Source organism: Halyomorpha halys, unplaced genomic scaffold, assembly GCF_000696795.3.
Source record: "Halyomorpha halys isolate HHAL.00 unplaced genomic scaffold, Hhal_1.1 Scaffold180.1, whole genome shotgun sequence".
Classification (NCBI taxonomy): Eukaryota; Metazoa; Arthropoda; class Insecta; order Hemiptera; family Pentatomidae; genus Halyomorpha; species Halyomorpha halys.
In genome coordinates this window covers 714,929-726,892 of record NW_027107549.1, presented here as the reverse complement: position 1 = coordinate 726,892, position 11,964 = coordinate 714,929, and the positions used below count along the sequence as shown (strand labels likewise).

Sequence of the window (11,964 nt, the reverse complement as noted above, 5' to 3'; positions counted from 1 at the left end):
GTCGAAAGTCACCTGTTGTCTTTTTCGAAGTCGAAAGTCACCTGTTGTCTTTTTCGAAGTCGAAAGTCACCTGTTGTCTTTTTCGAAGTCGAAAGCCACCTGTTGTCTATGTCTGGTGTTAAGTTCAATTTAATTACGAAGCCAATGGGATTATAGGAATCTGAAGGCTCGATGTACTCGAACTAATTTAACCCTAAGCCCATGGACTGCTGCAAATTGACGAAATACACATTTTTCCTGTTGCTCGGTGATGCTAAGAGTTTAGTAAATTTTCCACCAGGTGGAATTTTATACTCTGGCAACGGGGAAATCATGCAATCCTTCCGGATACTCAATGTTGGCTTTAACAATCAGAAAGGCCTATCGTTCGGCCTTTCTCATTCAGTATAAAAAAAAAAAAAAGATACTGAAAAATATTTCTATGGGTGTCAGCGTTAAGAGAAGTAGGATGATTTGGCCACTCCCTAACTTAAGTTTTTCTATTTAAAAGACTAAATTAGGGGTATTCATGATGTTGTGTTAAATGTAAAATGTTTTACCATGTTAAATGTTATAACTATAGGATTGTGAGCAGCCCTATTTGAAGTCATGTTAAACGTTAAATGCATAAGTGCCCCTAGCGGATTTTCTCAGCAACTTGTTTTATAAGCCTTTATGTTTATAACCTTCCTTCCAGAGCCTTATGTTATTGTTTACTTCAGTTTTGATTTAAGTAATTTATTACAACATGCCTAGAGTGAGTGAAAAGTGGAATTTGTGTGAAGGTTTAGCTTATGAGTGTCTTATTGATCTTCAAACTTGTGAGGAAGAGAATGAAGATGAGATAATTGACAACTGTATTGAAAGTATTCTCCATGTTCTATCATTCAGATATGCAGTTCCATTAAAATTATCTATTCTGGTTTAATAACAGGGATATGAATACCACAAACACACAAAAGAACTGAGCTGTCACAACAAAAATGGTGGCGATCTCAACTGGCCTATTGTGTGACGTCCTTCTCCATTTAACAGACCAAGTAACAGACTCTCAGCCATGTTAAATGTTATTTCGTTTTACCACGGTAAAAGAAGGCCATTTTTTTTCGATTTAACATGAGTTTTTCTATTTAACACGTTTTAACATGTTAAACTACAGATCATGAATACCCCTAATGTACAAGAATTCTAAAGAACTTTTTACCACCTTGCACCCTCTGACAAAGGGGAAGGACTAACGAATGGTGAGGAAAAGCGTTCTCAGTCTCTACCCAATCCCAAACTAGGCAATGCTCGATCATGTGCAGTATATCAGTCCGGAACTCGGCTTCACCAGGTTCCAGACTGCCTCTTGGAACACAGCCATTATATATAATTTAAACTAAAATTCTTAGATCTATTTAATCTTTTCAGTTAACCTACTCGTCTTCAAAGCTATATTTTAGATCTGAGAATAAATAAAAACTATTAAATTCCCTTATATTTATTTTAAATATTACAGTATTCCATAACAAATAAAGGAGAAAAAAAATTTTATTTGTGTCCTGTTCAACAGGCAAAAATAGTTTGGTAGTGTTTGTTTGAGTTAAAATACTTTAAGGACCTGAGAACTTCCAAATATGGAAATTCAAGGTAAATTTCTTCTTGAGGCAATTTGTATTGTTTGAAGTTATTTCGAAAGATATAAATTGTTGAAACAGGATGCCAATTAATTAGGATTTTCACTCAAAAGAAAATTATAAACTATTAGACGAAACTGACCCTCATCTCTGACAATATGCTAATCTGTCATGATTCGGTGAGAAGAGATGATAAATACAATTGGGTATCCCAAGTAAAGTCACTGGTCGCACCAACAGATTGTACACATGAATTTACATGCCTATCTCCAGATGAATTAATAAAACAATAGAATGACAGTCAAAAAAATGAAAAATCATAACCTATTTCTGGATATTAAGAACGCTTTAAATTCCAATAGGCATCAATCGTACAGACTGTAGTGGACCACACAAAATATGATAGTTTAAGTGAGCCAAGAAGGTTGTGAAAGTGAGAGTTTGGTGACCGAAGGAGAAGGTTCCTCAGAACAGGTACAGGTAGCAGATATAGCACCAAAGGTATAGTCCTAGCATCGGAGCGACATATAGGGGAGACCTATAAGAGTTTTATATTTGTAAAAGGGGAAATAGTGTTGCGAGGAATCTATTGCAAGGTTGCTAAAGCAGAGCTTATTTCATTTAGTTTTTATCTGCAGATAAAGGAGGAATTTTTTCTAATAATAACTTGCAATATCACCCTTAATAAGTATAAGAAAACCACAGTATTTTAATCTTGTATTACTAATGAGTGTATAATAAAAGCTGTTAAATTTTAGATTGTCCTTTAAGATGGTCGAAACATTCGACTATTGATGAAATAATTAAGAGTGTCGAGACTTAACATAGATACCAATTGATTTATTTAACAATATGATTTTAATTTTCATGTAAATAATTCTAGAAATTCCAACTCGTACATTAATTACAAAACTAATGTCAAATTTTAATGATGGTACTCCAGAACGCTGTAAGTACTCCAGAAATCTGCTAGTACTCCAGAAAGCTACTTGTCATACCAAGTAAACTTAAAAAAAAGTAAGATATATTAGTCTTTTAAGAATCAGTAGTCAGGAAAATATCAAACTTAACAAGGAAAATGAGACTTTATCGACAAATGAACTCAGCAACATTTGTAATTAGTTTATCTACAACAGTTTATATCATATACTTCTTAACAGTGTAAAATTGAATAAATATCGAGAAAAAAATATCTGAGACAGATTATAACATCCAATGGTGAGCAACGAAATACAAAGACAATTCTCAATATAGATAAACTAATCAAGATATATTATATATACCAGCCTATATATCAATCTTGGTAAATTAGAAAATGAAGTAGTTTATTACTTTATTATTATTGTTATTGCTTAGTATTATTATTCTTTGTATAAGTAATATTATTGTTCCTTTTATATTTAGCTGGATATGCCATGCCCTTGAAGTATTGTATGAAGCTTGGAGATTATTTACTGCATATTCGTACATGAAATTTTCTTCAGCAAATAAAATAATTATCGATCTACAAATTTAATATGGCTAGATCAATTAAGAAAACATACATCGTACGTCATACAATAGTGCTTCACAACTTACATTAATTATATTTATATAGCTAACTTCATCTAACCTACAGTATTATAGTTAATATGATTACTATAAAGGTTATGTACATACTAGAACTTGGAAGTGGATTATAAACTAAAATATTTTCCAGCTTTAACCTTCTTCACAGCTCTGTCTGTCGGTTTGATCATAAAATGTTTGCCCAGAAACTTGACTTGATAATCACCTATCGTAATTTTGAATTCACATGATGCTTTTGGAACAGCTGTAACATGGAAAACAGGAAAAAATAAAATTGATACTTCACTTTAGAATTCAGACATGTTTTTCAAACAAATTTTTCAAAAAATATCAAAAATAGCTTTAATTTGAGTGCTAATAGAATGCTTTAATTTAATAATAGTGCTAATACATCAAATGGTTTTTGAGATATAGATTTTTCAAAATAAATTCTCTAACTATTGGATCTTTCAGTACGTCCCATTCATATGGCCAATTATTTATTTATACATAACATTGTAATACATTCATAATATCTTGAAAACATTCCTTGTAATATAACAGAATAATGAATAAATCAGAAAACAGCGAATGGTTTAATGTTAGATTAATAAGTACTTACAGCGTGTAATATTATCTTTTCCTAGTATCTTCAATACATTTTTTGTTTCAAATACTAAAATTCCTTCAATGCCAACTAATGAAGGGCAAGTAGATTTCACAATTGTGATATACGCTCCATGATAATCTGCTTTCCAAAGAAGTTGTGAAAACTCTTCATGGATTGAACTACTGACTTCTCCTCTCCATCTACATAACAAATTTATTATATAACAGAAATAGGAAATGGATAAGAAAAAAAAGTTATATAATATAATATAAAAAGTGATATAATATACCCTTGTTTTTTCAGATAAGGTAAATCTATAAGATTAGAAATATATTCATTCCAACAATGGTGAAGTGGTAAAAGATCGTCATAATTTAAACCCTTCTTGGAAATATTATTCAATCCTAAGAGACGTTTTTTGGAACTACTTAAACCAGTGTTTCTGGCACAGCCTTTTCTCCGTACTCTTTTTTTAAAAACAGCTTGAACAGATGTAAAATTGTATCGCTGTAACAGATAACAATATGAAAATTATCAACTCTAGCAGCTTAGTTTATAAATGCAATGTTTCTAAGTTAAGGGAAAATTATTTTACTTTGTTAATCGTCTTTTCGATTTCTTCAACATCATTCAGTGGTAATCTTGATTTTAGAAAGGATTTTTCTACTTCATCATCAATTACCTTTTCTTTAAATCCAATGGTTTTTTCCAGCACTGGATCAGGTAGTTTTTGAAGGAATTGTACTAAAAAATGCATTAGCATAGTTTAAATAATTTTAATTTTGTTAATTTTCAATAAATGGAATATGGTCTGGGTGTAATAAAAAAAAACTCAAATAATAACTATTTAAAACCTAGACCATATTCCATTTAGTAATAATAAACACAGTCAATCAGCAATCTTCAGTTTGTTAATTTTTATATAAATGTTCACATATTTTTAACCACATCTAAGTTCACTTTTATTTCATGCTATCTTTCTCTGTTACATATTTTAGTTGTTTGTGTCTTTTTTAGCCCAGATGAAACCCTGCAAAGTGGGGCGAAACATTTGCTCATAATAGTTTATTTACTATCTGAGTTATTTTACTGTTCTGTCAATTCTTGCAATATTTCTACATTGTTTTTCATTTAGCCCTGCAAGGTGGGGTCAAACGTTGGTTAACAATAAATAGTTTTCTTCTACTATTTTGATACCTTTACTGACCGCAACCCGGACTATCTTCCTACAATAATTACAATTACAGTGTAATATCGGTGATCCCAACTAATTGCTGCAGAGGGGTGTTTGCATCAAACAAAGAAAAATTGTGTAAAAAAAAGAACTCTAACAATATGAATATAAACAAGTATTTTTATTAATTTAACTAAAAATTTGAAGTTTTAAAAAATTGTTTTCTTCTACATCTCCAATAATGCAAAATAATGATTTTGTTTGCTAAAACTTTAAGATTGTTTCATCAAGTGAAAACAAGTATAAATAAAATAAAAAATACTCTTTGTATAGGTTTATATAAAACGTGATTACAATTTGTATTATACATATTTCTACTAATTATTTTAACAAAATTGAATGATTTATACAGAAAATATTATGTATTCATAATTCCAACAAAATATATTGTGTCCTTTACTCATGTTCACACATATTTTAAAACAAAAATGCTATTTTTAATGTTATTGTTTTGTTTTTTTATGGGAATTGGGATTACTGGAGTGTTTGGAGAACTAAAGTTCCTCATTAGTCAGATTGAACTGGACTATAATTTGAAACTAGTGAATGAAATTACAACCATTATTAGTAATTTCGATAATTACATAACTACCTGATGAACCACTGTAATAATATTCCGAAATCGCAAATTCTAGTAGAACAAAAGTAATCGCAATTTGACTGTGACCATTGGTAATAACACCTTTTTGCTCAATACTGTTATGAATTACGGACATACAGCAATATTCGAAATACAAAACATATTAAAAGTCTATCCTGTTAAAATGAAGATTAAAAAATTACCTTCGACATCAGAAATCACAGGAGGAGCCATTAGTAAAACATCCCAAAACTCGAAGTAAACAAAACCACTAAAAAGTGTTACCTCCTGAAGATCATGTGGGAAATAGGGGGAAAGACGCATAGGGGATTTCGATACTCAGTAGTATCGATCCATTTCGTCCGATTCTAGTATCGATAAATTGCAATTATTTGGTAGATTAAATACTTCCCGCTCAATATTCGCAATATGAATCCACTTTTATCAATTCATTATTAATATTAATTTTTTTATAATTTTCGTTAAAACGTTAATAGACCTCAGTAGTTTACATTCTTTTTACTTAAAATATTCAGTATGGCGTAAATTTCAGTAAATATATATTTAATAAATATTGTAAATACAACAATAAAGGAATATAACCTATAATAATATATATGAGAAAATAGTTGGGGTGCGGTCAGAAAATAAAACAAATAAGTTCAAAAAACTTATTTAATAGTGCCAACGTTTCGGCTAGAATTTCCAGCCTTCATCAGGGCTAAGAACAAAGAACAAGACAACAACCTATGAATACAAAAAAAGAAAAAAATACGTACGAGATGATCAGAGGGGGAAGGGGTTGCGGTCAGCACAAAAAAACAAACAAAAGAATTATTTGTTTATTTGATGAATGGAATATGGTCCGGGTACGGTAAAAAAAACTCAAACAGTAAATGGGTATACTATTTTTATTGAGCCAACGTTTCGCCCCACGTTGCAGGGCTTCGTCAGGGCTAAAAAAGATACAAACACTTGACATAGTTACAAAAAAAATATATATATATGTGTGGAAAATAACAAGGGTATACAATGAAAAGTAAAATTTAAAAAGAAAAATTAATAATAGGGCCGACGAAGCCCTGCAACGTGGGGCGAAACGTTGGCTCAATACCTATTTACTATTTGAGTTTTTTTGACCGCATCCGGAGCATATTCCTTTCATCTATACACACGGTTAATCAACAATCTTCCTCTATTTGTTTATTTGTGTTTTTTCTGCTGACCGCACCCCCCCCCTGACCATCTTCTCTTATATACGATCTTATCTACGGTCAACTATCTTCACCTCATTCAAAAATATATACAGAATGATTAAAGTAAATTATTGCACAGAATGAAAATTAATAAAAATAAAGTAATGAAAGTAGTGGAAAATAAAACGTATATATAAGTAGTTAAATATTTAAATAAAATAACGTAATTAAAGAAATAAAAATATAAAGTTATATAATGAAAAGAAATATGAATATAGAACAAAGAAACAAAATATGAAGTTAAGTTAGGCAAAAGAAGTGTTTAGAAAATATGACAATAATATGTAGTGATCATAACTAATAGCGTGGGTAAGGAAGCATAAGAATATAATAGAGATGAGGATGGGGGATAACAGAACAAAAAGAAAAAGAGAATAAAATATATAACTCACCAACTTATGGCAGATCGGTAATAGAAGCCATCTTAGCGGCTTATGCGGTAAGACTGAGCTGAAAAATACGTTACAAAGATGACGAAACTACCGGAAGATGAGAATACGTTTCACGTAATATTAACATATAATAATAATATAAACATAAAAAATATAATAATAATATTATCTTACATAATTAATACACATTAATAATATATTACAATCATATATGAGATACTCAGTCGTCAAACATGATAACTTTCAAAATGTACACTTGTAAATGCTTGGTAAACAAAGGAAGTGTCGTGAAACGTCATGTCCACACGCGTGGGTGTTCTTTTGACTTTTGTTGACTATTACATTATAATAATGAACATAAACAAGAGAGGCTAGTTGAAAGGAAACATAAATATCATTAAAATAAGATGATAGATGATAAAAATTCATACAAATAATACTACATAACCTATAAATTCAACTTTTGCTCTTACATTTTGATCAGAAACTTGTTAATTTAATTACCGAGACATATAACGTCTCCGTAAATGTATATTAGTGCCATATTAAATAAAAAATAAACTGCTTAAGTTAATAAACAAGATTTGAAACGATGCACTTACATTGCATACCAAATCGATAGAATTTTAAAATGTACCATCTTAAACTAGAGTTAATTATTGAATCCAAAAGTTGGGTAAATTCTTCAACTGATTAAAACACAGACGTGTTTGACAAACTGAAAAAAAACGGGTGGATGCTGTACAAGCGTCCCACAAAATTGTAAATTATGACAATGTCCTTTTTAATTTCATGTAAACTATTACTCCTACGAAGATAAACATCATAAACTACTTAATAGCTCATTAAACTAGCTTTAATTTGAGTGCTAATCGACATCTGTACGTCAAATGGTTTTTGAGATATAAAATTTTCAAAATAAATTAACTAACTGCTGATCTTTCAGTACGTCCCATACATCATTTTTATGTAATGTTGCTTTTTAAAAAGCTATATCTCGAAAACTATTTAACGTAAATAACTCTATTAGGGGTCATATTTTAGCAAATTTACTCTTCTTTAAATGACGTCCTCTTAAGGTTTCTTGTGTTGTTCCTACTTTTTGAGATATAAAGCTCCGAATGAAAAATTAGTTTTTTATCGCTTTGAAACAACCGCCATTTTTTATTCCCTCTAAGTATACTTGGCAGACTCATCAGTTTTTACTATTAATTATACATAGTTTTCATTAAAGTAATCAAAAATTGGGTTTAAATAACTGCCTTTTCTCTCCTCTAGGGCTCTTATACTATATGGATTAGCTAGTACAAGTTGGCCTAAATTTCCCGCCCGTTGAGTATCAATTAATCAAAGGTTGGTTGTGCTGCGTTCACACGTTGGTGTCCAGTTAGCATTGTTTTTGAAACGCCAACAGATGAATATTTGTGCTCTCTGTGTTTTAATTAATTAATAAATTTCCCAAACCTTTGGAGTTAATAACCATCTCTTGTTTGTGGTTGTATATTTTAAAATTCTATTGATTCTGTATAAATACATCGTTTCAAACCTTGTCAGTCAAATTTAGATGTTAATTTTGGATTTAACATAGCATAGATATATTTTTATGAATACATTAAAGGTCTGAGTATTTAAATTAAAAAGTTTCTGATAAAAATTCTAGAAGGAAGGTTGAATTTATAGGTTATATAGTACTATTTAAATGAATTTTCTTCATTTACAACCTTCATATATTTACGATGAATGGAATATGGTCCGGGTGCGGTAAAAAAAAACTCAAATAGTAAATGGGTATACTATTTTTATTGAGCCAACGTTTCGCCCCACGTTGCAGGGCTTCGTCAGGGCTAAAAAAGATACAAACACTTGATATAGTTACAAAAAAAGAAAAAACAAGTGGAAAATGGAGTATACAATAAAAAGTAAAATATAATAAGAAAAATTAAAGGTTGTAAACAGTAAATTAAAAGGGTAATAGTAACAGATAGATGAGAGATGAAATAAGAGAAGAAATATTAAAGAAAGTACAAATTAAGAGAATTTATACTTTCTTACTTCTTACTTTGTAATTTCTCTCTTAATTTGTACTTTCTTTTTGTTTGTATCTTTTTTAGCCCTGACAAAGCCCTGCAACGTGGGGCGAAACGTTGGGTCAATAAAAATAGTATAATCAATTACTATTTGAGTTTTTTTTTACCGTACCCGGACCATATTCCATTCATCTATACACACGGTCAATCAATAATCTTCCATTATCCTACATGTATTTACGTTTCCTTATCATTTCGCTTATCTTTTTTGTTCCTTTTTATAGTTAAAATAGATTAAATCGAATGTTATAGTCAATAAAATTCAAAAACAAGCATGTGTATAACGACGTTTGTTGTTTCCTTTGTTTACCAAGCGTTTGTACAAGTTTTGGGTTTGTGGCAAGTGGCAAACATGTAGACCCAGCATTAGGCCTCACTTTTCATTGCACATTACTTTCTCCATTATATTCCTTTCTCTAAGGATCTTGGATACTTTATTTTCAGTATGTTTATAATACAAATATAGCAATAATATGCAATTTTTTTTGTGTGCTGTTAAGTTTTTTGGGAAATATATTTTAGATTAAAAATTTCCCTACTCTTTAGTGAAATTCAAATTGAATGGGCTGTTCTGCCTGGTTATCCAAGAGCAGGTTTTATTATTGTTACGTGCTGCGGTCTCTGAGTGATTGTGAATTCGTATTAAGATGAGGATAGAAGTACTGAAGTTTAACAAATGTTAAAGTAGTAATTTAAATACATATACTTCGATGAATTTGTTGGATTTAGGAAAATTAACTATTTGTTATTGACGATCATAGTCGATAAGAATGGGTCTTCAAAAATTATATGAAAGTTCAGGTGGTTTTTTCAGTGCTCTATTTTAGAATTAGTGTATATAAGTGATGTTACTCTTCCAGTAATACTGGACAAATTTATTAATTTTTCCCGTTCAATTTATTATGATAAAATAAGTTATTGCTGTTTGGATTCAATGTGATAATTTAAGGAGGAACATTAATTAGTTCTCATTTAACTAATTTCTCTTGATTAGTAAAACTTATTTTATTATATGACTTTGAGTTATGTAAAGAATTTTTTTTTTTCATTCCGTCATGTTTTGCCTTCTAAACTTCATCGTTATCATTAATATATTGACAAAATGGATGATTGAATTGGAAAATATTTATTAATATGTCAGTAGGAAAGAACACGTAAATTCTCATAGGAAAGAATTTATATTTGTATGATTAATTTATATCTAATTTCTTTTTCATTTACGAAATTCTAATAAAATTAAAAATGATGTACGTATAATTCGAATTGTAGTATCTTGATGCTACGGTAATAAAAAAAGGTAAAGAATCTTTACCCACGTATTTCTAATAAAATTAAAAATGAAAATCTTTTTTGAAATTAGGTAGATATAAACTAAATTCATACAGTGTTAAAATATGTCTAGTTGTAATGAAAGTTCTGCCATTAGGAGTATTTCATCAGCTGAGAACTTGGTTTGACTTTGTTTTTTAGTCATTTTTAACATATCTATTTGTTTTCTGACTTTAGTGTTATCATAATTTTTAAGCAAATCTGTTAATATTTGAAACTCTGCTTTCAAGAACAATTATTTGATTTACTAAATGATTGTAACTTGACTTTGGAGGTAAAAGTGATCATATCGCTGCTCCGGTGGTATAATAATGCAACTGTGAAAGTTTGTGAAATCGACTTTGTCTTGGTGGGCTCATAAATGAATTTACTACATGTTTGGTGATTCACTTAATTGTACTTAATTTTCCCATAAGGGGAAAATCCGTTGCTATAATCTGCTTTCTGGTTTATCTCTCCCTCCCGTAGTTGTGATTTAGAAGTGAGAATGTGCAGGTGTGTCTTTATACTTCTGAGGCAGTGATATGACATGTTTATGAAATTGAATTTTATTATCAACATTTGTCTGAACCCAATTACACTGAGAACCAATAAAATTATGAAATTTTTAGATAATTATGTATAACATAATTTTATTTGTGGATTTGGTTCTGGCTCAGGTTGGAAGTGTTTGGTATCGGTAACTGGTGGGGGCCTAGTGATTATTTTTGCCAAACCCTGACATCTACCTTAAAGTTGCTGCCATGTGCTAATCAAGGTGGGAGTTTTAATATTCATTTCTCAGGACTGCTGAGAAATAAATATTAACTGCCCCAGGTAGGGATCGAATCCACAACGTTCTGAACCGACTACTCTGGGACTAATACCCCAACGCGTGCAGATGTCGTGTCCCTTACTTTGGTAGTAATAAACCTCATTTTCAAAAAAATGAAACTTGATCTCTTACTCCTAATACAATTATATATTAGACTGTTATAAAGAGAGTTTAAATAATATTAAAAACAATCAAATATTATTGTTGAACCTACAGATGATTTTTCTTAACAAGTAAATGATGAAGTGGCTATTTTAAAAGAATAATAGGAATTAAAATCTATTTTATTAGAGTTGTGGTTCTCTGGGTAATAGGGCATCCTGTGGTATCCGAAGGATATGCCAGGGGTGTCACAAGTGAATGTCACTTTCTGATAATATTGCAAAAAAAAAATTGAAAAAAGTTTATATGTATATGTAGTTGACCGTAAAAATTGATATATAGGAAGATGGTCAGGGTTGCGGTCACAAGTGAAACGAAAATAGTTTACAACTATTTTATTTTCCAACGTTTCGC

At 30.3% G+C, this 11,964-nt stretch overlaps 2 protein-coding genes across 4 annotated transcripts in view; one reads left to right on the top strand and one right to left on the bottom strand.

The window, feature by feature from the left end:
- Pop4 (ribonuclease P/MRP subunit POP4) overlaps window positions 1-5,885 on the bottom strand; it is a 9,961-nt gene extending 4,076 nt beyond the window's left edge. Inside the window, exons 1-5 of one of the 3 annotated variants that reach the window (XM_067045907.1) lie at window positions 5,774-5,885; window positions 4,352-4,500; window positions 4,046-4,263; window positions 3,769-3,956; window positions 13-3,411 (exon numbers count right to left, since the gene is read on the bottom strand). In XM_067045907.1, coding sequence (XP_066902008.1) covers window positions 3,275-3,411; window positions 3,769-3,956; window positions 4,046-4,263; window positions 4,352-4,500; window positions 5,774-5,804 — 723 coding nt within the window. In that variant the 5' untranslated portion in view covers window positions 5,805-5,885 and the 3' untranslated portion in view covers window positions 13-3,274. The remainder of the gene's footprint in view (window positions 1-12; window positions 3,412-3,768; window positions 3,957-4,045; window positions 4,264-4,351; window positions 4,501-5,773) is intronic. The other 2 variants (XM_067045906.1, XM_014418136.2) reach the window with 2 other exon arrangements.
- A 4,011-nt stretch (window positions 5,886-9,896) lies between these two features.
- Window positions 9,897-11,964, top strand: part of LOC106679165 (another transcription unit protein) — a 28,405-nt gene continuing 26,337 nt past the window's right edge. Inside the window, exon 1 of the mRNA XM_014418147.3 lies at window positions 9,897-10,106. Within this exon, the coding sequence (XP_014273633.1) occupies window positions 10,076-10,106 (31 nt within the window). The 5' untranslated portion in view covers window positions 9,897-10,075. The remainder of the gene's footprint in view (window positions 10,107-11,964) is intronic.